The following is a 22,337-nucleotide window of genomic DNA, read 5'->3' as shown; positions in this document are numbered from 1 at the left end:
AATTTGCGATAATGGAGATCGCGTTGCGAATTAGCGATCACATTGCGATTTTATTGGTCATTTTGGCAAATCCGGAAAAAGTTGGTTAAAATCATATATTATATGGGATTTTTAGTCACTGAGGTTATTTTCTCTTTTTATCATTTCTCTCATTTTAAATCACTTGGCATGTGGTCAAATGAGCTTCCTAATAGTTAACAATGGGTAAAATTAGTGGAACGAAAGGAGTGTATTTTATCAAAGTAAATATACATTGTATTATTTTTTTTGAATATTATGATTTAAGATAATAACGGTTCAAAATCTTTTTTTTACCGTTAATAATATACATATCCTATAAATACAGTAATTCGAAGTCGAACACTTGAACTCATATATTTTAAAGTAAACATTCCGTTTAATCAGAGGCGGATGCACTAAGCCCCTTAGGGGGCCAAGTGCATATCATTATTTAGGAAAAAAATATAAAATTTAATTTAATATATTAAGTAAAAATGGAAAAAATAAAAAATATTTTATACCCGTTATTTTTAAGAAAAGAATATTAAGATTTGGACTCGATGGATCCACCCATGCGTTTAAGGGTATTCTAATTATCCATTTCAAAATAGAGAAAAGATGGTGTTCTTTTTTTTTTTTTGGAAATACCGTGTTAGATATTCCAAAAGTGTTGATCGCTCAACGTAGTGGAATCGGTAACAGAAACAAGGTGGCCACTGGTCCCCGGGACAGACGCTGTACGTTGACTACTGCCACCACCACAGGCTTTGCTATTTCTATAAATTATCTGCACCAACTCATCACTTTCAATCCAGTTGTTTTCAAGATCATGAACAAAGCTACGATAGAAACAAGCTCTGCAATAACACTTGAAAGAACTCCAACATGGGCTGTCGCTGCTGTTGTTTTTGTCTTGTTTTCCATCTTCATTTTTATCGAACACTTACTTCATCTTCTAGCTAAGGTCAGTACACAGTACGCCTCTAACCATGCAGAAAAATAACCCTTTTTCCTTTCTTCCATGCACTCACTAGTTTCATATATTCTGATTTTCATTTCTTTTCACCCTTTGATAGTATTTCAATAAGAGAATAAGGAAATCTCTTATCCAGGTTCTTGACAAGATCAAATCCGGTGAGAATATATTAGTTCCAAACTAGATAGAAACATTTCTTCATTCTTTTAGTGTTGCAAATTATGAACTGATCTTAACTCTTTTTTAATTGTAGAATTATTGCAGCTTGGTTTCATTTCGTTGCTGTTAACTGTGAGTGAAAAGCCAATAGCAAATGTATGCATCCCCAAGAGTGTAGGTGAAACTTTTCTCCCTTGCAGTCATCCTTCAAATGATAGTCCTGAAGAAGCAAAATGTGAAGCTCAGGTATGTGTTCGATGAAATGCCAGACTTCATGTTTTTGGAGTTAAGTTTGCAAGAAATTTACTCTTTTGTGAATGATTCTTTGCTGCCATTTTCGAGCAGGGGAAGGTCTCATTGTTGTCTAGAGGAGTGAATGAACTTCAGTACTTGATATTTGGGCTGGCTTTCTTCCATTCTTTATCATGCATACTCACATTTAGTCTTGACATGGCGAGGGTGATTCTTTTTTTAAGTAAAAATTTCCTTTTTTGTTGACCTGTTGACACCTTGTGAGTATTATATTGGGGGCAGCAATGGGTTTTGGTTGTTCAATTTTGACTTTTGTTAAAGCAGAGGTTCATTGAGTGCTATAGAAAGGGAAATTTCCACATAATGTGAACTTTCTCGTGGTTCTTGAGAGAGCCACATGGGGAAATGAAACTTGGGTTTCACATTTTAGGGTGTTTTTTATACTACCAAAATTCAGCCATAATATTAAATAAGATAGCTGTTTTAGTCTATTTTTTTTATGAAATATTTTAATCTCAACATTTTATTTTGGGGAAAAATGATTTATGATTAGATGAAACGTTAGTTAATTAACAGTCAGTGTTTGTCGTTGGTATGACAAGCCTTATATGTCCAAGATGATGATGTGACATGCTTATGTATATGTGTCATGTATTATATTATCACTTATGCACATGTGTCATGTGCTACACCATCATTTATATATATGTGGCATGCGTCACTATCACTTATGTACATGTATTGCGTGTCACATCTTTACTTTGGGATACATAGAACTTATCATATTAGTAACAAGCGTTGATCGTTAGTTAACTAATAGTTTCAATCCAACCATGAGTCATTTGTCTCAAAATAAAGAATTGAGAGCTAAAATAATCCTAAAAATAGAAGATAAGAATCAAATTAACTAGTCAAATATTAAGGATAGTTTATGTTATTGTGCCTTTTTTTCTCTCTTTATTTGGCAGAGTAGGAGATGGGAATCTTGGGAGGCTGAAACAAGAACATTAGAATACAGAATACCAATTCTCAAATGGTAAGCTTTTGGAAAGCCTTTGGAGGCATCCTAACATTTATGGCATCCTTATCCTTCAGCTACAGTGTCCCAAATAGATTACTAATTTACTATCTTACTTTCCTCCACTAAATAGATCCTAGGAGGTTCCTCATCATCCATCAAACACCATTTGCAAGGCGACATCTCAGGTTTTGGAGTGAACACAAATTTCTTCGTTGGCCGGTGAGTTCAACTTTTAAGCATGATCCTCTACCATGAAATCGGTCATCTGAATATGATGTGTTTGACATGTTTTTTCAGGCGTGTTTCCTTCGACAGTTCAATGCATCCGTCTCTAAAGTTGACTACTTCACTCTTAGACATGGATTCATCACGGTAAACAATACAAATTAGTTCAAAATTGCATTTGTAAATACAGATAGAATGATATAATCTCAAGAGACTGACTTTTCAGGCACATTTTTCAGAGGGAAGCTACTTTGATTTTCAAAAGTACATAGAAAGAGCACTGGAAAAGGACTTTTGAGTAGTAGTTGGAACAAGGTTAGTGTGTTTAATATGAAATCTTGATGCTTATCCCACATCGAAATTTGATAATAACATTTAACCTTTGTTTTGTTCCTTTTTCCCCCCTCAGCCTCTGGGTTTGGATTTTCTCAATGTTCTTCATATTCTTGAATGCACATGGTGGTCAACTCAAAGATACATTAACTTAAAATTTATGCAGTTTTATAATTACATGGGTACTAAAGCCGAAAATTTTCATATATTGATGTAATCTGCAGGTTTTTATAGTTATCTCTGGCTTCCTTTCATTCCACCATTGGTGAGTAAAACAAAGAGTACTGATCATCCATAAGTAGATTAAGAATAATACAATGAAGGCATATCCCCAAAAATATTGTAAACGTTTGATTAAATAATAACTTCTATCATTATATATTTACTCATATTTTATTTTGGGACAAAATACTCCTAATTAACTAAAAGTTTTTAGTTTAGTTGACCGACGATCAACGCCTTATCGCTCATGTGGTACGTGTCATATGTCTAAAGTGATGATGTGACATTTATCACATATTCAAAGTGATGATATGATATTGTCATGTGTCCAAAGTGATGACGTAATATTATCACGTGTTTAAAGTGATGATGTGATGTTATCACGTGTCTAAAGTGATGGAGAAATTATTTCATGGACCCGACTCACCACGTCATTTATAGTCTTAGTGAATCACATCCATTAATTTTAAAATAACTTTTAAATAACTGCTCACTCCTTATTTACACGTAAGAAAGAGGTGAAGATTCACCTTGTAAAAAAATGAAATAAAAAATGTGTCACGGTTGGAAGAGATGGGCGTGGAAACGAAGAGAAAAATGGTGAATTAGGGATTGAGATGCGAAGGAGAATTGTAAAAGGGGAATTAGGGATTGAGGTGCGAGAGGGAAATGAAAATGGGAAATTAGAGATTCTGGGAATTGAAGGGCGAATGATATTAACTGATGAAGTGGAACAGCACGTGATCGGTTCAGGAGATGGTGAAGCAGACCGAGATATTATCCAAGAGGAAGTAGCAGCCCAATCAGTCCAAAAGGAGAAGGAATAGCCCACGTGTTCAGTCCAATACCCTGCAAGAAGAGAATCTATAGTTGTTATAATATGTTAAAAGTACTGTCAGCTGGCATCCTTGCAAATGACTGTTTTAGCCCTGTAACTAAATAATATAGGTTGTAATAGGAATTGGATTCCTTATGAAATGAATGAAGAATTTTTCTTTCTGTAATCTCTCATTTCTTACTTCTTAAATCCTTTCTTCTTCTTCTATTTCCTTCTCTAATATCTCCAGTCTATCACAAATTAGTATCGAGAGCTTCGGTTCTGGCAAGTAAATCACGAGCATGACAAAGAAAAATCAGAGTATGGAGGCAGATTTAGCCGGGTTACAGAAACAGATGGAAGATTTGACAACATTGGTGAAAAAGGGTAACGATGATTCTAATCCACCTAAATGGTGGGAGGCCCAAGAGAACAGAATTACTGAAATGGAGACTAGAATGGCTACCAACCAAGGATATGTGGAAAAACTCTTGAAGATCTTAACTGGAAGAGATGGAGAACAAGAGCAGTCTGAAGGTGATCAGGTAAACACTCCTGATAACTCTAAAAATGGGGAGAAAAATCTTGTTTTGGTGATTGTAGTAAAGGATAAATCAAGATTCACTTATAAAACTGATGAACCGGGAATATTGAAAGACAAGACTGATGCTTGTTTAGCCCTTAAGAACAGTTCTAGGCCTGAGAATCAAGCGGGTGAAAACAGTAACAATAGACCTATTATGGGACTGGAAGCTGAAAACGGGGGACCAGGGAGTTCTTTTATCAGTTATGGGTCAATGTGGCATAGACCTAAAATTGATTTACCATTTTTTGAGGGGATTAATCCTAGGGGGTGGCTTCAAAAATGTTTGAAATATTTTTCCATTTGTGGTGTTCCTGTTGAGCATAGAGTAGAGGTAGCCACTATGTACTTGACGGGAAAAGCAGAGGTTTGGTTTGATGGATATATTATGCAGAAACACCATGTAACATGGCATGAATTTGAAGCAGATCTTTGTCATAGATTTAGTGACAAGTCTTTTTCTGATATAGTAGAAGAATTTACTAAGTTGACTCATAAAGGGACTGTTGAGGCTTATCAGGAAAAAATTGAAGAGCTACAACCTTATATGTTATTACAAAATCCTACATTAAATGAGGATTTCTTTGTGTCACTTTTTATCAGTGGACTAAGGGAGGATATTAAATATAGGGTGAAGGCTCTAGATCCTAAAAATTTGCCTGAAGCATACAAACAATCAAAACTCTATGAATTATCTATTGATTATGAAAACAGAAGATGTAGGCCCTCTTTTAAAAGCCCACCCTACCCAAACCCCATTGTTACTTCTAAATTAGCTTCATTGCCAGCAATTACCAAGAACACATCAGTTTCTAATCCTAAACAGAATCTTATGGATTATAGAAGGCAAAACAATCTTTGTTTCAAGTGTGGGGAGAAATTTCTTCCAGGGCATCAATGTAAGTCAAGGAATTTAAATCTGATGATTGAGGAAGAGGCTGCTGTTCCTACAGATAATGTTACTATGGAATCATATCAACAATTGATACAGGAAAAGGAGGCTCTAGAAATCTCTATGAATGCTATTACGGGCTGCATTAGCCATAATACATTAAGGATTCAAGGAGCCATTAAGGGCATACCACTTAGTATTTTGATTTACAGTGGAAGTACTCATAGTTTTTTGACTCCACAGTGGGCTGATGCTGGTATACATGTACTTACACCATATCCTTTGGCAATCACAGTAGCCAATGGACAACAACTTTATAGTTCAACAAGATGTAATCAGGTGGAATGACAGATGCAAGGACACTCTTTTGTTCATGATTTCAGACTCCTACAGTTAGGTGGCAGTGATATGGTGTTGGGGGTGGATTGGATGAAATTATTTAGTCTTATTTTGATGGATTTTAATCGAATGACACTGAGTTTTCAATATCAAGGGGAGAATATTATTATACAAGGACAACAACCATCTAATTTTTTGCAGCAAATTTCTGGAGCTACATTATTGAAGATGACAACATCAGATTCTCCTATTTTTGGACATGTGATTTTCTTGACTATGTCTGAAGATTCAAAACCTGTTCCAGCAACTCTTCAACCTCTTTTACAGAGATATCAATCTATTTTTGATGAGCCTACTGGTTTACCACCTACAAGGACCCATGACCATGCTATTCCTTTAAAGTCTGACTCTACTCCTATCAATTTGAGACCTTATAGATTTCCACACAATCAGAAAGAGGAAGTGGAAAGACAGATTTCTAGTATGCTTTCAGCCTCTATTATTCAGCCTAGTAGGAGTCCATTTGCTTCTACATGCCTTCTTATCAAAAAGAAGGATGGTACTTGGAGATTTTGTGTGGATTACAGGAAATTAAATGACATGAATGTGAAGGAAAAGTTTCCTATACCTGTGGTTGAAGATCTATTAGATGAATTACATAGAGCAGTTTATTTTTGCAAGATTGATCTCAGATCTGGATATTGGCAAATAAGGATTAAATCTGAGGACATATACAAGACAGCATTCAGAACTCATCAGGGTCATTATGAATTTAAGGTGATACCTTTTGGGCTTACTAATGCCCCTGCTACATTTCAAGCTTTAATGAATGAATTGTTTAGTTCATTCCTTAGAAAATTTGTCTTGGTATTTTTTGATGATATCTTAGTCTATAGTACTTCTATGAAAGATCATGTTATTCATTTACAACTGGTTTTAGAAGTACTGCATCAGAATCAGCTATTTGACAATCTGTCTAAATGCTTCTTTGGACAGACTCAAGTTGAATACTTGGGCCATATTATTTCAGCTAATGGAGTTTCTACTGATCCTAAGAAGGTGGAAGTTATGAGGAATTGGCCAGTGCCTAAGTCATTAAAGTCTTTGCGTGGATTCTTGGGATTGACAGGTTATTACAGAAGATTTATTAAAAATTATGGGTCAATTAGCAAACCTCTAACTCAGCTGCTTAAGAAAGACAGTTTTAAGTGGACTGATGTAGCCTTGATTGCCTTTGAAGAATTGAAGAAGGCTATGTGTGTTGCTTCTATTTTAGCCTTACCAGATTTTGGTAAGAGCTTTTATTTAGAAACAGATGCCAGTTCAGGTGGTATTGGTGCAGGTTTATCTCAAGAGGGCAGACCTATTGCCTATTTAAGTAAAGCTCTGAGTCCTAGACATGCAGCACTCTCTATTTATGAAAGAGAGTGTCTTGCTATACTTCTAGCAGTTTCCAAATAGAGGCATTATTTAGAGAGTAAGTCTTTTGTGATTAAAACAGATCATGAACCATTGAAATATTTATTAGAACAGAAATTGACTACTGTCATTCAAAAGAAAGGCTTAACCAAGTTATTGGGGCTGGATTACACTATTCAATACAGGAAAGGCAAATCAAATGTTGTTGCTGATGCCTTATCTAGACAGTGGAAAGATCATGCTGAATGTTTTACTATGAGCACTACCCTAATCATTCCTAGTTGGGTTCATGAAGTGGAGGGGAGTTATAAGGATGATTCTATAGCTCAGCAATGGATTTTTATATTATCTGTTAATCCTAATGCTGATCTTCAGTGGAAGTATTCAAGAGGTATCCTTAGATTTAAGGATAGAGTGTATATTGGGGCTGCTGGATCTCTTAGACTACAGATACTTCAGACACTACATGATTCCCCTTATGGTGGCCATTCTGGCAGTCAGGCTACCTATCAAAGGATTAGGACTTACTTCTATTGGCCTAAATTGAAAGCTATGGTAGCTACTTATGTAAGAGCATGTGAAGTTTGTCAACAGACTAAGGTGGAGCATGTGCCTAAACCAGGGTTGTTACAGCCTCTACATATTCCTCATCAGGCTTGGGAAGTAATTACTATGGATTTTATTGAGGGTTTGCCTACATCTTTGAGAAAGAATTGTATTCTTGTGGTGGTTGACAAGTTTACTAAATATAGCCATTTTTTTGCATTAGCACACCCTTACACTGCTGTAGAGGTAGCCAAATTATACATAGATTCTGTCTACAAGTTGCATGGCCAGCCTAAAATGGCCATTTCAGACAGGGACAAGACTTTCACTAGCCTCTTTTGGAGAGAGCTAATGAAACAGTTAGGCACTAAGACCCTATTTAGCACTGCTTACCATCCTGAAACTAATGGACAGTCAAAAAGAGTAAATCAGTGCTTAGAACAGTATCTTAGGGGCCTCTGTTTTTTCCAACCAAAGCAATGGGCAAAGTGGTTGCCTCATGCTGAATGGTGGTATAATACTACCTACCATATTGCTCTTAAGTTAACACCTTTTGAAGTCCTATATGGCTACAAGCCTCCTACTATGGTATGGCATACAAACAGTTCAGTGCAAAGCATATCAGAGTTAATGCAGAATAGGGAAGATATCAGGCAATTAGTCAAGTCTCAGTTAGAACAGGCAAGTAATCGAATGAAGCAAAAAGCAAATAAACACAGATCAAAGAGAACTTTTCAGGTTGGTGATTTGGTTTACCTGAAATTGCAGCCTTATAGACAGACCTCTCTTGCCCTGCGAAAAAATTTAAAATTAGCAGCACGATTTTATGGACCTTATAAGATTATTGAAAGAATTGGAGAGGTTGCTTATAAGCTAGACTTACCGGAGACCTCACGTCTACATCCGGATTTTCATGTTAGTTTATTGAAAAAACATATTGGTGCAGCCGTATCATCTTTAATAGATCCTCCTGTAATGGACGAAGAAGGTCAGTTAAAGATTGAACCAAGTCAAATCCTGGGCAGACGAATAGTTAAACGACAAAACAAACTGATAACTCAGTTATTGGTTCGTTGGACTAACTTGGAGCTACGAACGACACATGGGAGGATTATTCTGTGCTTCGAGGTCAATTTCCGAATTTTGATCCTTGGGGACAAGGATCTTCTCCAGCGGCGGGTATTGTCACGGTTGGAAGATATGAGCGTGGAAACGAAGAGAAAAATGGTGAATTAGGGATTGAGATGCGAAGGAGAATTGTAAAAGGGGAATTAGGGATTGAGGTGCGAGAGGGAAATGAAAATGGGAAATTAGGGATTCTGGGAAATGAATTAAAGATCGGTTCAGAAGATGGTGAAGCAGACCGAGATATTATCCAAGAGGAAGTAGCAGCCCAATCAGTCCAAAAGGAGAAGGAATAGTCCACGTGTTCAGTCTAATACCCTGCAAGAAGAGAATCTATAGTTGTTATAATCTGTTAAAAGTACTGCCAGCTGGCATCCTTGCAAATGACTGTTTTAGCCCTGTAACTAAATAATATAGGTTGTAATAGGAATTGGATTCCTTATGAAATGAATGAAGAATTTTTCTTTCTGTAATCTCTCGTTTCTTACTTCTTAAATCCTTTCTTCTTCTTCGATTTCCTTCTCTAATATCTCCAGTCTATCACAAAATGTTATTGGTCGGGACCATAAATGACGTGGTGAGTCGGGTTCATTTAATAATTTTTCAAAGTGATGACATTAAACATGCCACAATATCACTATAGACATATAAGATTTGTCACGTCAACGATAATTGTTGACCGTTAATAAATTGATGGTTTTCATCCGATCATGGGACACCGTACCCCAAAATGAAATATTGAAATCTAAATGCTTCAAAAAAATAATACTTCAGGGATGAATTTTTACATTAGGCCCACATTTAAACACATTTTGTTTAACAGATGTTATTGCTGGTGGGAACTCAACTTCAAGGCATCGTCACAAAGGTGTGTTTGGGAAGACATGAGAAATCTCAAGTTGTGAGAGGAGCTTTCCTTGTCAAGCCTAGTGACCATTTCTTCTGGTTTGGTCGACCCAAATTTCTTCTCCACCTATGCACTTCATATTGTTTCAGGTCAACCCAGAACTTAATATATTCATTAGAATTTGATGATCAAGTTCTTAATCTAAAGGACATTTTGGGTTTGCAGAATTCATTTCAATCTGGCATTCTTCACATGGACTTGGGTAAGCATTTTCTTTTTTTAATAGTTTGGGTGATTACAAGATAGTATATGTTTAAAACTCTCTTAACCAATCGACAACGCATATACACCCTATGTAGATAGATCTAAGACCTCTAGAGAAAACAACACTCCCTTTTACTTGAGATTCTTTTTTTCTTAAAAACCGCAGTACAGATTTGGATTAAGATCATGTTTCCATCAAAAGGCTGAAGATATTGAAGCTTTGGTTCAAATCCTTTGCGGATATGTTACTCTGCCTTTATACGCTTTAGTCATTCAGGTAACAATATTGCATGTTTTTCATGTACACGCCATCAGTAAATCCATACAGCTACCCATAAATAGTAAATCCATACAGATTTGGATTCGAACGATTACAAAGACTGAATAGATATTATATTGTAATCATTCTAAATTATTTAAAATTAAATTTAAAACTCGAATCTCCTTTATCAATAATTGCTTACTCAACTTTTAACAGATGGGAAAATCAATGAAGAAAACTATCTTTGGAGAAAAGTGGTGGAAGGTTTGAAGAGATGGAGAGCCAATGCTAGGAAAAACATAGCACTAAAAGATAATACAACATCATTTGACGCCTCTCCTTCACTTGAAACTTCACCTTCTTTTAGACTCGATATCGCTCGTCGCGAAAAATCGAATCAGCCATCGTAATTGATGTAAGAAGAGAAATAGAAGATCATCAAGAGAGAGGGTTTTTTTATTTGTTTGTTTGTTTAGTGTCTTCATATGTACATTTTGTGGGTACGTGGGAACATAGATTGATACATATATATACATTTTAAGACCTCCGAAATAAAAAGGGTAAATTGCATTGACAGTCTCTCATATATGTAGGCATTTTTGTTGTGTCCCTTAGTTATAAGAAGTTACGAAATAGTCATTTGAGTTAACGGAAGTAGCAAATTAAACTGAAAATCGCATATGACAGTTCACTCACCACTTGTATAGATTAAGTAAACCAAACATTAGTCATGAGTCATTAATCCATTGCAATTCTAACATCAAGTTAGTGTTGCATGTAGGACGGGCATGAGACCTGAAACCGACAGGTTCCGATCTGACCCGACCTGATCGGGTCAGGTTTTTTTTTTAAAAATGGATTCGGGTCAGGTTTTTTAATTGTGATGTTCGGGTCGGATTTGGTTTAGGGTGAAAAATAACCGACCCAAAAAAATAATAATTTTATGTAATATATTTAGAAATACTTACAATAATATCCCTCTATATATTTTTTTTTCAATTAAGTCTGTTTTTTATTGAATAAAAATAATATTTTTTTTATTATTTCGGGTCGGGTCAAATCGGGTCATATTTTTAAGTTATATATCGGGTCGGGTTCAGATCGGGTGAAATCTTGTTTTGATCGAGTCGGGTCGATCTCGGGTAGAAGATTCCTTATTCTTGAGTCGGATCGGATGGACCAAAAACCCGACCCCGACCCAACCCATGCTCATCCCTAATTGCATGCACGTAGGTTGTTTTAACTGTATCCAGGATTGTCGAATTGAGTGATAATCTAATCGACTTAGGCCATGTTCTATAATTTGAGCAACTCCATATTGCTTGAAATATGTGTCCGAAACTTTAGATATCCAGTTTTTTGGAATAAGATATAGATCAATATTTTACTTAAATCTCATATATTTAAATTTGTAGATCGAATATAATATGATATTCGAATCTATACACTCTTACTCAGTGATATCGTCATCCTTAAGATTTAAAACGTTTTTTTCTTGGGTAAGGTAAACATGGTGTTACTTTGTTTAGTCCACTGACTATTAAAAGTTATAAAATGTACCCCGACTATAAGATATTGCTTTGTAAAGTCTCCCGACTATTAAAAGTTATAAAATAGTCACTCGACTATTCATATTTTCCAAACTCGTCATTTTTTGTTAAAAAAATTGACAGTCATTTGAGTTCAACGTTAACCTGCTGACTGAGATATGATAAAATTATATTTTAATAATGTATATTGACACCATAATTGCTTTTAAGCACTGGTTCGACAACATAGTGTTTCAAGCATTGGCTCGACGACATAGTGTTCAAGCACTGGCTCGACGACATAGTGTTTCAAACACTGGCTCGACGACATAATGTAAACAAAAGACTAGGTCCATAAAATACAACTTAAATAGTTATGAGATCAAATTTTATTATATTCAAGTGAGTAGGTTAACATCCAACTCAGACGACAATCAAATTTTTAATGGAAAATGACGAATTTAGAACATGTGAATAGTCGAGTGAGTATTTATAACTTTTAATAATCGAATGACTCAACTAAGCAACGCCTAATAATCAAAAGACTATTTCGTAACGTTCAATAGTCAGAATATTCAATAAAACAACGCCCGTGGATTATTTATATACATTATCTTTTTCTTTTTAAAATAATAAGTGAATTTGATTAATGAAAAAATACGTTAATACTTATCCAAAAATAGAATTGAAAAATCATTATATTAATATCCAAGCATGTGGTTATTATACAAATAGAAGCTTAATGGCCACCACTATTTTCTTTCCCTAAAACAAGAAAAATGCATTAAATTTAGACCACAAATTACTAAGAAAAACACTTGACAATGAGGAAAAGGCAGAAAAACCCGACAATTGCTCTACGCCGCCTCTTGTCTAGTGGTGTTCAAGCCCCTCTCTCGATTCAATCGTCAATTTTCGAAGCTTTCCCATCAGATTAAGACGTTTTTTTAATTCAAAGAATCGTTTTTTTAACCATGAAATCAAGCATCATCCAGTTTTTAATTGTCATTATCTTGTGAATAAACAAATAATATAACTTCTCTCTCTCTGTTTTTTTTTCATCGTTAAAGAGCTTATTGAGATGAACAAAGTCTAAGGCTTTTTCAAAAAGGCAAAGAAAAACCCAGAAATATATGTAAATTTTGAAGGGAAAGGAACAAATCTCTGTAGATATTGCTATACTTTTCTTTGTTTTTAAAGGTTTAATTGTTTTGGTTTTTTGAATGGTAAAATTTTAATAAAAATAGTCAGAAAGCTCAACCTTTGGGCCATCCGATGGATTCCGAGTTCTGGAAGTCTCGTCTCGCCGCTGCCAAACGCCAATATAATTTGCAGCACCGCCATCAGACCTCTCATTTAGGTATGTTTGATTTCAATTTTTTCTGGGTTTTTTTTTTTTTTTGCTATTTATTCCATCTCATTTTTTACTTTCTGAAACATGAACAAAAGAAATGAATAAAGATCGTTTGAGCATCGATGATTTTGAGGTAGACGATGAAGTTCGACCCGATTTCCCATGTCCGTACTGTTACGAGGATTTCGATATTGCGTCTCTGTGTTCGCATCTCGAAGATGATCATCCCTGCGAATCAAAAGTTACGGTAAGCAAATTTGATTAACCTTAAGAAAAATATTTTTTTAGTCGAGGATTTAAATTGCCATTGTGTTTGCGTTTGTGTTTGCGTTTTCGGCTGTGTTGTGTTCGATTGCAGATATGGCGGATGCTATTGCGGTTAGGTATTTTATGGTAATGCAATACCTGCTATACGTCTGATATTCCGATAGTAAACAAAAATTAGCTGACCCTATTATCATATATAATGGGGAGAATGGGAGCTAGGGTGGTAGGCTAGCCCAACGCCAGGTTGAGAGCAGCTATAACGTATGCTATTCCGATAGTAAACCGCTATTTAAATCCCGGGATACGAGTTCATTGTCGTTTGTATAACGTTTGATGAACTAAAACATACACTTTATGGATGGTACATGATGCCTCAAGCCGGGATGAATCGAGGGGGCCTGGAATGTTACTTTATGTTTTCTATTGATAATCTAATTTTGTCTCTTAAAATTTTATATTTCGCATATAAAATTTTGCTTTCGTGCCTAACCTTAAGTAAGCTAATCATAGGTCATTTAGCCTCAAGTAAACTGGGTTGGTGATGTTATTTTTATGCGGGGAAATGAATGCTGTACTCAACGGATAAAACATGGAAAGTGTACATACATGGGAAAGGGATGTGTGACTGGTAGATAATGTTTAGTATTGAGAATTAGCATAGAGTATGTGCCATTGCTAAGGGTATAGAGGAATGAACATTTGGTATACATCATGGATGATGGAGGTAGATTTCAATAGCTAATCAATTCCTAGACATCTCCCCCTTTTCGATCCGTAGGAGATTCCTGTCCGGTTTCATTAAAATCCCTTTGGTCTCACCCTGTCTGTAGTGCAGACTCGATTCAACTGCAGGTCTATGGTTCGTTCGCTGGAATAATCTAATCTTGTGCTCTTCTTTTTGGCTCTGTCTGATTGCCTTCTGTAACTTCTGTGTCTGAGATTGATGAAATTCGAAATAGTTATATGCAGGGACAAATACAACTCATTAGTTTGGTTTAACATCGAACTTCATTATCCTTCACCTTCGGATTTATGATGGAAAAAAGGTCCCGTAGATGTTTTTCATGGTGAATCGTCTAATGCTGGCATCGATCTTTCCGTTACAGATTTGTCCGGTCTGCTACGTCAAAGTAGCCAGAGACATGCTAAGTCATATCACGCTGCAACACGGGAATTTGTTCAAGATATCCTTCGATAACGGGACTTCTCATTTCCTTGTTTTTCTTCTTCATCTGATTTGGAAATTATGCTCTTGCCAGTTGAACTGTATATAACTTTAGTTTCCCTTAACAAAAGATTACTTGCAGAGACGTCGCAGGCTACGTAGAGTTGCGATTCCGAACAGTCAGGCGCTGTCACTCCTCGGTAGGGATCTGCGAGAAGCGCATTTGCAAGTACTTCTAGGTGGCGGTGCGTATAGGCCAAGCAGTGTCAATGCGTCCAGTGCCGCCACCGATTCGTTCCTTTCGTCACTCATCATGAATTTCCCTGCATCTGAAACCGAAGAAATTACGAAATCCTTCGTGACTAGTTTCGAAGATACAACAGGGAAGAATGCGGCAGCGGCACACATGTGGAAATCAAGGTAATGGCCAAAGTACGAACTTTCTGTTTGCAACTCGGATACAATTCATATGTCCAAGACATAATGCTTCTTGTTTTTTTTGTTTGTGTCGTCTCGAACAGTTTCGATCCTTCGTTGAGTAACGAAGAACGTGAAAAACGGATCCGGCAGGCCACGGGAAGAGCCGGATTCGTGCAAGATCTGGTGTTGACAACTCTGTTAAAAGAGCGAGTGAAATGAGAAACTAATGTAGTAATTGAACTGTTGAGAGGCATTTCTGGGTAAGGATTGAAACAAGTTGATATGGTTTGAATCGAAACCCCAATACATTAGTAATGAAAATGTTGAAGCTTCATGATCAGATTGTCTTTTATGGATGTGATGTGATGTAATTATTTAACGTTTTAGTTTTATTTTAATTATTCGTTATTAAAAAATTTATTATCGTTAAAAAAATTAACAAATTTTTTGACGTGATATTTTTTAAAAGAATTTCAATAATTATGTGATATTATTATATGGTAAGATATTATCATTATCGTTTTTTTTTAAACGATAAATGACTAAAATAAAATTAAAATATAATGTTAAGTATAGTTTTAAAATAAAAATAATTGAATTATTAAAACAGAATAAAAATAATCATTTGAGTACTAATTGTGGAGTTTACCCTTATTATTATTTTGGTCTTCAATTTATGACTACTTTTATCAAGCTTAACACAAAATAAGTGTTTGAATTTTGTCTCGAAAAATATTTTAGTGTTTATAGAATTTTTCTTAAATTTAGGTGGTTAACGTTTACATTGGAATACTTTTAAGTGTTTAGATCGTAACAATCATTAAATTTAATGATTAAGTGATACGTGTTAAGTTATATAATTTTAAGAATTTTTTTTAAAATTTTTTAAAAAAAATTATTAAAAAAAAAGTCTTGTGTAGCAACCTTCTCCCTTCCCCCTTTCTCCTTACATGATCGTCGGTCGACCAGTTGTGATTGTCACCATCACTATCGTTAGCATTACTGTCGACCTGATCAAACCCATGTTGGTCTTTCATCTTAAGATGCCAATGTATGTCATGGAAAAGCGTTTAAAGGTTCGTCGAATTTTAAGCCATCGTCGTTTTTCGTCAGCTGCGGTCAATCTCGACATCCATAAGCCACATCGTCACCACCATTCAAACCACCGTGTAATTCAACTCAAAACCCATCTTCGTCGGTGCTCTGTCGGTGCTCCTTCGACATTCTATCATGGAGATTAAATTTTAAAGTTTTAGGGATTCGTATGTTGGGAATTTTAGAGATTTAAGGGATTTGAGTATTTGACTGATAATAAGAACGAAGATTATCGATGAGTAATCGGCGACGGGTGAGTGATCATTCGACGATGACGATGGTGGTCGGATATTGTCAGTGACGGTTGGTAACGGGCTGAAGTGAGATTTTTTTAGTTTTTTAGAGTTTTTTCCTGACATGTCATTAAACCTTCTTCTTTCTTCTTCTTCTTCTTCAACTCCCGTTGACCCTTATTCTTCTTTTCTCCTAATCCAACTCATCATTTCTCTCTCTCTAGAACCGGAAGAAAATCTGCAAAAACCAACCACCAAAAGAAACCTCAATTTTCTCATCAAATTTCGAAAACGCAACTTGATCTACCCACACAGAGACCGAGAAGAACTAACCATAACATCACAGCAGAAGCAAGCGATAATTTAACGAAACCGCACAGCGATTTAAAGGCCAACAGCGAAAGGCCCGTCCAGGAATCCGGAAAAACCCAGAACCCACATAAACCACCATCGCAATGACTTGAAGCCACCACGAGATATTCCTGGCCATGGCTGCACCCAGTAGACCGAGCTCCAGCTTGGTCACCAGAGCCCAGTTCAACAAAACAAGACAGCCCAAGCTGAAGACAGAGATCACGGTCATAACCCAGACTTTGCTTTGAGCTTGAAGGAACATTTGGATCGGGAAATTGATAGCTTAAGCGAAGAACTGGGGGATCACCATCCTACAATATTTTTTTCGGCAAGTTCCGCGATATCCTTGTCTTGTCGTAGTAGGTTTAGTATCGGTTCTGTGAGGAGGTAACATGGGGTTTGACATAGAGCGGTTATTCCGGTTATGATCCATGATCTTTGGAGATAGATTCCGAGCATGTTGTTTTATCCGGCGCCAACGGCTTGACCGCATAGTGTTTCGAGTGCACTTCTCATTCCTAACTAAACAAGGACACGAGCATAAGGATACGATCATCGGAAGATACGAGTCTAGGGTTTTGATATCACTCACCATGATACTGAAAACGAAGCCTTCGATGACATTCGTCGTTATGGTAACTACAGCGAGTTGAAGTTCTCCCAAGTGACCGGCGAAAGCGACGGTGACGAAACCGATCGAAAACTGAGAGACCGATACCAAAATTGCAGGGCCTGCGATCTCCCACATCTTCTTTGATTCTTCCCAGCTTTTTCTTATGATCTTTTGCTTCACCGTCGACTCTCCTCTCGTCTGTCTCTCCGTTCGAAATGTTTTTATTTCTGTTGGCTTTTCTTCTGCTTTTGTTGAATTCATTTTCGCTTTCTCAGATCAAATTATCTGTAATTCTTTTTTTGCAATACGAGTACGACGACCGTTGAATGAGCAATGCTTAACTTGGTTCTAGAGAGAGAAAGAATGAGATGGATTAAGAGAGAAGAAGAAGAAAGAAGAAAAGAAAAAGAAGGGGTTAACGGGAGTTGAAGAAGAAGAAGAAAGAAGAAGGTTAATACCATGTCAGCAAAACAAGAAGGTTAACGGAGGGTTAAAGAAGAAGGTTAACGTGAGCAAAAACGGGAGGTAACAATAAGAAATTTATTCAAAACGAACTAAAAGTTCGATGACCGAATTTTAAGTTTCAAAAGTTAAGTGACCAAAATACAGATAGCCTAAATGTTTGGTGACTATTTTTATAGTTTAGCCTATCTTAATTGTTATTAGATCAACTAAACAAATCAGAAGTCGATCCTTAACAAGTCAGAATTCGATTCATTAGGACTGTTTTGGCAATTTTTGGATTAAATATTAAAATACTTTTTCTTTTAATTATATTCTTACTTTTATTTATATTATTTAATTTTTATATGTATTTGCAGTGTAAAGTTTGTTATTATATGTTGATTAATAAAATTTGTTTCAAAAATACCTTAATGTAACATTATTAAAGTAAGAGTCCTTGTATTTAATAAATAATTTTTACCAGAGAGTTATATGAACAAGAGATTTATCTGCTCCGTGCTTCACTCGAATCTGATGCTAGGCATTTCAAATGACAACTTCAATTCCTAATAGCTTCCTAGCTCTAACGCAGCCTCCCAATCTTTCAATTAACCGGCTGCCGCTCTCTTCCACTCGAATATTCACCGGCGGCAACCGTAGCTTCCTCTCTGGCGGCGCTGGAATATGCAGAGCAAAGGGTCGAGAGATTGTCATCGGCAACCCCGTCGTGACCGTCGAAAAAGGCAAGTACAGCTACGACGTCGAGACTCTAATCAACAAGCTAAGCAGCCTCCCGCCGCGCGGCAGCATTGCCAGATGCCTCGACGTCTTCCGCAACAAACTCTCGCTGAAAGACTTCTCTTTGGTGTTCAAAGAGTTCGCCCACCGCGGCGATTGGCAACGCTCCCTCCGCCTCTTCAAATACATGCAGCGCCAGATCTGGTGCAACCCCAACGAACACATCTACACCATCATGATCAGTCTCTTGGGACGCGAAGGCTTGCTAGATAAATGCCTCGAGGTGTTCGACGAAATGCCTAGCCAAGGCGTGCCTCGCAGTGTCTTCTCCTACACCGCGTTGATCAATGCCTACGGACGGAACGGTGAGTACGATGTTTCTCTTGAGTTACTAGCCAAAATGAAGAAAGACAAAGTGTTGCCCAATATCTTGACTTATAACACTGTGATTAATGCGTGCGCTAGGGGTGGGTTGGATTGGGAGGGTTTGTTAGGGTTGTTTGCTGAAATGAGACATGAAGGAATACAGCCTGACATTGTGACGTATAATACTTTTCTTAGTGCTTGTGCTGATAGGGTTTCAGGCAATGAGGCCGAAATGGTTTTTAGGAATATGAATGAAGCCGGGATATTGCCCGATTTAACGACTTATAGGTATCTTGTTGAGACATTTATGAAGTTAGGAAAGCTGGAGAAAGTTGCTCAGTTGCTTAAGGAAATGGAAGCGGGAGGGAATTTGCTGGATATTATGTCATATAACGTGTTGTTAGACGCATATGCTAAGTCAGGGTCGATTAAGGAAGCGATGGGCGTGTTTAGGCAGATGCAAGCCGCAGGATGTGTGCCGAATGCAGCTACTTATAGTATTTTGTTAAATTTGTACGGGAGGAATGGGCAGTATGACGACGTCCGAGAGCTTTTTCTCGAGATGAAAGCTAGCAATACGGAGCCGGATGCGGCTACTTATAATATTTTGATCAGGTTTTTGGAGAGGGTGGGTATTTTAAGGAGGTTGTGACTTTGTTTCACGATATGGTAGAGGAGAATGTTGAGCCTAACATGAAGACTTACGATGGTTTGATATTTGCTTGTGGGAAGGGAGGGCTTCACGAGGATGCCAAGAAAATTCTACTTCACATGCATGAAAGAGGGATAATACCTAGTTCCTGGGCTTATACTGGTGTTACCGAGGCTTATGGACATGCGACATTATACGAGGAAGCTCTAGTTGCCTTTAACACGATGAATGAGGTAGGGAGCAAACCGACCATTAAAACTTACGATTCATTCCTTGAGACTTTTGCTAGAGGTGGATTGTACAAGGAAGCTGAAGCGATTTTGACTAGAATGAACGAGGCCGGTGTTGCAAAGAGCAGGGATTCGTTCAATGCTCTGATCGAAGCGTTTAGCCAAGGAGGCCAGTTTGAGAATGCTATCAAGGCTTACGTAGAGATGGAAAAGGCAAGATGTGATCCCGATGAACGGACCCTTGAAGCGGTTTTAAGCGTGTATTGCTTTGCAGGCCTTTGTGATGAGAGCAATGGGCAATTCAATGAAATCAAAGCTTTAGGAATTTTGCCTAGTGTCATGTGCTATTGCATTATGCTGGCAGTTTATGCGAAGTGTGACAGGTGGGACGATGCCTATAAGTTACTCGATGAGATGCTTGCGAACAGAGTGTCGAATGTTCATCAAGTAATTGGACAGATGATAAGAGGAGATTTCGATGGTGATTCAAACTGGCAGATGGTAGAGTACATCTTTGACAAACTCAACTCCGAAGGATGTGGCTTCGGAGTAAGGTTCTATAATGCTCTTTTAGAAGCACTTTGGTGGTTGGGTCAGAAAGAACGAGCCGCAAGGGTGCTCAAGGAAGCAACAAACAGAGGCCTCTTCCCCGAACTCTTCCGTCAAAACAAACTTGTATTCTCAGTGGATGTTCACAGGATGTGGGAAGGTGGCACTTACGCAGCTATGTCGATCTGGCTCAACAATATGCAGGAGATGTTTTTGAGCGGCGACGATCTTCCTCAACTTGCTACTGTGGTCGTTGCACGGGGACAGATGGAGAAAAGCTTGATTGCTCGTGATATTCCAGTTGCTAAGGCTGCCTATAAATTCCTCGAGGATAATTTGCCGTCATCGTTTTCTTTTCAAGGGTGGAACAATGGGCGTCTTCTCTGTCAGCGGTCTCAGCTCAAGCCAGTGTTCTCTGCCGCAGATTCATCTTCAGAGGTTAACATAATAGCTTTAAGTAACTCATCTATTCCTTCTATGGCATTGAAATGATTTTCTAGCAATGTAGAGTGTAGCTTACATGACAATGTGATCTCTCAAACAAAAACGAAGAGCTTTTTGCCCATAAAAAATTGTATAAGAATCTTGTCATAATATATGTGTAATTTATCTTAAAATTAAGATTAATATTATAAAAAAAACATCCATCGGTTTATTATTTTTAATCAAATAACACTTCAAGATATTATTTGAGAAAAATATAAAAACTATTAACATCAATAAGTCATGAGTTATTAAAAGAAGCTTAATACAACTAACTAAATTATACCAAAAATTGACATTTGGTGTCTAAAGAATTTTTGTTAAAAATAAGTGTCTAAGGTTATTTCCGTTACACTCTATATGTCTACTTTTAAAAGAATGGTAAGTGACGTGTGTCACGTTCAGATTTTTTTTGATTTTTTTAAATAATATTCTATTTTAAAAAAATAAAAAATATAAACGTAACATGTGTCAAATTTTTTTAAAGATTAACACCTAAAAGTGTAACAGAGAAAATGTTAGACAATTATTTTTAACGAAAAATTATTTAGACACCTAAAATAATTTAAAGTATAGTTTAGACACTTAATTTATTAATTCTAAAAAAAATGAAACATTAGAGTAATGATTCGTTAAACTATTAACTCATATTATAATGATAATGACGGTGGGAAACTAAATGGTAAACTACGCTTTTAGTACCTAAACTATTAATTTGTTACGTTTTAGTATTTAAATTTTTAATTTTTTAAAATCATACATAACTTTTAGTTTTTGTTTCATTTTAGTAGTACCTCATTGTTAAAAACTTAACACTATTAGTGCCTATACTATTACTTTTGGTCTGTTTTAGTACCTAAACTTTCAAAAATTTATCAAAACTCAACATTAAATTTTGAACATGTACTAAAATGAAACAAAAACTAAATTTTAAATATGATTTTGAAAAAAAAAATAAAAGTTTAAGTAGAGGTGTTCACTATTTGATTTTAACCGAATTAACCGACCGAACTGAATTAGTTCGGTTAATTTGGTCAGTCGCCGAATTAGTTCAATCGGAGAACGGTTAATACTTTTTTCAATATTATGTTAACGTTTAATTCGGTTCGACATCGGTTAATTAACCAAAATTATATATATATATATTATAAACACATTTTAAGCTCAAATCCATTAAAAATTAATACCATTATTTTTTAATCACACTAGACTCATTAAATTATAAATACCTAATTATTTTTTAACTCAAATAAAAAATATACATATATTATATTTAAATTAATCTAATTATAAAAAATAATAAAAATAAATTCGGTTAACAGGAAAAAATAACCGAACTTTGTTCGGTTTGGTTAATATTTTCAAAAAAAAATCGGTTCGGTTAACGGTTAAAGAAAAAAAGTTCTGTTAATTCGGTTAATAGTAATTTGGTTCAGTCGGTGGCCGAATTAACCGTTTGAACGATAAGTAATAAAATAAATTAAAACTAATAGTTTAGGTACTAAACACATAATTTACCCAAAAATAAAAATCTTTTTCATCGATTACTAGATAATATAATAC

The 22,337-nt window shown here is 36.2% G+C and overlaps 2 protein-coding genes and 1 pseudogene across 3 annotated transcripts; all 3 read left to right on the top strand.

The window, feature by feature from the left end:
* The first annotated feature begins 200 nt into the window (after positions 1 to 200).
* On the top strand, positions 201 to 10,692 carry LOC120152518 (annotated as a pseudogene).
* A 2,145-nt stretch (positions 10,693 to 12,837) lies between these two features.
* Positions 12,838 to 15,359, top strand: LOC120152528 (protein DEHYDRATION-INDUCED 19 homolog 4-like). Of its 2 annotated transcripts, none has more exons than XM_039164730.1 (5): positions 12,838 to 13,171; positions 13,261 to 13,412; positions 14,539 to 14,616; positions 14,734 to 15,017; positions 15,119 to 15,359. In XM_039164730.1, the coding sequence occupies exons 1-5, from the start codon at positions 13,087 to 13,089 to the stop codon at positions 15,234 to 15,236; spliced, it is 717 nt and encodes a 238-aa protein (XP_039020661.1). In that variant the 5' UTR covers positions 12,838 to 13,086; the 3' UTR covers positions 15,237 to 15,359. The 2 variants fall into 2 exon arrangements, with proteins under 2 accessions (XP_039020661.1, XP_039020662.1); XM_039164731.1 differs by having other exon boundaries at positions 12,854 to 13,171; positions 13,273 to 13,412.
* A 2,924-nt stretch (positions 15,360 to 18,283) lies between these two features.
* Positions 18,284 to 20,785, top strand: LOC120152575 (pentatricopeptide repeat-containing protein At1g74850, chloroplastic-like). Its single transcript, XM_039164775.1, is given in 2 exon segments — positions 18,284 to 19,471; positions 19,474 to 20,785. Coding segments are annotated over 2 exon segments (2,475 nt in total). The 5' UTR covers positions 18,284 to 18,306; the 3' UTR covers positions 20,784 to 20,785.
* Positions 20,786 to 22,337: the final 1,552 nt, after the last annotated feature.

Source organism: Hibiscus syriacus, unplaced genomic scaffold (assembly GCF_006381635.1).
Source record: "Hibiscus syriacus cultivar Baekdansim isolate YM2019G1 unplaced genomic scaffold, ASM638163v2 tig00111092_pilon, whole genome shotgun sequence".
Classification (NCBI taxonomy): domain Eukaryota; kingdom Viridiplantae; phylum Streptophyta; class Magnoliopsida; order Malvales; family Malvaceae; genus Hibiscus; species Hibiscus syriacus.
This window is presented reverse-complemented; position numbering and strand designations above follow the sequence as displayed.